Raw genomic sequence first — 2392 nt, 5'->3', positions numbered from 1 at the left:
AGCCATAAACCACAAACATGCAAAACAGTAACACAGAGATATATAGAAATTATTTTTCTTTTGGTGAGTAAGGGAAGACTAACACCCTGTTAGATTTTTATTTTTGTTGGTTTCCTTGTCGCAGATTTTCCTACACTTTCTGTCTGGTGAAACCACTGTAGTTATGACAGGAAGCACCCAGAAAGAAAAAAGAACACAAATGTGTTTTAATCTTTCCCCCACTCCTTCCAAAATGGGAAACAAATCAATTCAATTACATTCACTTTAATTATTTGATCATAATTTTAAATGTTTTAATTATTTTTGACATTCAAGTTTAAAAAGTTGTTACTAATTTTTCCTGCAACTTGTTTCAATTCTTTATTCCTCAGGCTGTATATAATTGGGTTCAGCAATGGGGTAGCTACAGTATATAGTAATGACAAGAATTTAGTGATATTCCCTGATTGTCCTCTACTAGGTATCAAATACACACAAACAATGGTGCCATAAAAAATGGAGACAACTGTCAGGTGGGAACTGCATGTTGAGAAAACTTTCTGCCTTCCAGTAATAGACGGGATTTCAAAAATAGTGACTATAATATAAACATATGATACAATTATGATAAAAAATGGGATTACAGCAAACATTACACTCAGTGACATTGCTTCTAGTTGAACGATGGTGGTGTCAGAGCAGGAGAGTTGTAGGATTGGATCAAGATCACAGAAAAAGTGATCAATAATATTGGGACCACAAAACTGTAATGTGGATATGGTTAAAGTGTAAATCAATACCGCTAAGAAACTTAAACTCCAACTTATGATAACTGTTATCCAACAAAATTGGTGATTCATTAACATAGTATAATGCAATGGTTTACAGATGGCCACATATCTGTCATAAGACATCACTGTCAGAAGAAGACACTCCAAACTTTCTGTTGCAGCAAAGAAATAGAACTGGGTGATACATTCAGAAACTGATACAGTAGTAGAATTTTCTAAAACAGTAAGGAGCATGGTAGGAACAACATCAGTTGTTAATAAGATATCTGATACAGATAATTGGGAGAGGAAGAAGTACATGGGAGAATGGAGGGATTTGCTGTAGGACACCAATATGATGATCAGGAGGTTTCCACATATTGTCACACAATAAAATATAAGAAAGAGAAAGAAGACCAACAATGTTATGCTTGGAAGAATATGAAACCCCAAGAGGTGGATCACAGTAATCACAGTCATATTTTTTTCATCCATAACCTGAAAACAGAATTTTAAATTTATTTGAAACAAGTTTGTTTAGCAGATAAAAATAATTTCAACCAAATTTGTATGTGGGTGGTGGTGGTGGGAGAGTCAGTGGTGAGAAAGAAAAGAAGGAAAAAATTTTGGAATAAAAAAGGCAGGTGGGTAGAGAGGAAGGCAAGAAATAGAAAAAGAAGGAAGTGAGGGAGAGGGGGAAGAAAAGAAGGTATGACAGACAAATATAAATGAAAAAAAAAAAAACAGAACCAACAAGAGAAGTTCTATGCATAGTGCAATTACACACAGCAATCAACCAGATCTAATTTTATTAGGGACAAAACTGGTCAATCGATCTCCATAGAATACTGTACTTTACACATTTCAGAGTCAAAGTAAGAAAGAAAAGAGTTACTTGTTAGCTAGCAATAATTGCATAATGCTAAGGATCCCCCAGTAGTTAAAATTTGTAAATATTGTTCAAGTTTGCAAAAAAAAAATAATATGAATAAAATAAAATATAAAATTAATAAATCGAAAATAACTTGACTTGAGTTTTAGTATTCTAAATCTACACATTGTACATATTTTCCAATAACTACAGATTAATTAAAACAACAGCAATACCAACAGATAAAGATCAAATTAAATATAGCAGATCCATATTTCCTCTTAGGTGTTTTGTCTGATTATATAAAGTACCATGGCTTTTATATAAATGCAGAATAAATTGCATGCAACCACTGGGAGTTTTAATGGCTTAGCAATATTTCCATGGGATCAATTGTGATTGTTAAATCAAGAAATAATTTTTAGATTTTTTTTTTTTTTATTTCAGCAGACCATTTCTTAACTATGTGTTAGCTGTAAGTTAAATCATCATTTGAAATGGAGGCTAAATTGCAGAAGCTTTGCTCAAATTGCAAAACAAAGAACAATGGACTAGTAACCTGTAGCTGAACTTTTACCTGTTACTGGCTTACCATACCTTGCTCTACACTTTGTAACTGTGTAGAAAATTATTTTGATAAAGGCAGGGCTTTGATACCTCATGTCAAAAGTTCACCTCATACAAGGGGGATTGAAGACTGCTATGGAATGGAATGGAATGATTTTTTTTTTTTATATAAATACTTGGTATAAATAATACTTGGAATAAACTT

The 2392-nt window shown here is 32.6% G+C and overlaps 1 protein-coding gene across 1 annotated transcript; it reads right to left on the bottom strand.

Moving 5' to 3' along the window:
- Nucleotides 1-293: 293 nt before the first annotated feature.
- On the bottom strand, nucleotides 294-1244 carry LOC141134800 (olfactory receptor 11L1-like). Its single transcript, XM_073624234.1, has one exon. It carries the CDS (start codon nucleotides 1242-1244, stop codon nucleotides 294-296), a length of 951 nt encoding a protein of 316 aa, XP_073480335.1.
- Between the last annotated feature and the right edge of the window lie 1148 nt (nucleotides 1245-2392).

The sequence above is a fragment of the Aquarana catesbeiana genome, linkage group LG03 (genome assembly GCF_042186555.1).
Source record: "Aquarana catesbeiana isolate 2022-GZ linkage group LG03, ASM4218655v1, whole genome shotgun sequence".
Taxonomy (NCBI): domain Eukaryota; kingdom Metazoa; phylum Chordata; class Amphibia; order Anura; family Ranidae; genus Aquarana; species Aquarana catesbeiana.
The sequence above is the reverse complement of the archived record's forward strand: the minus strand, read 5'-3'. Positions and strand labels throughout refer to the sequence as shown.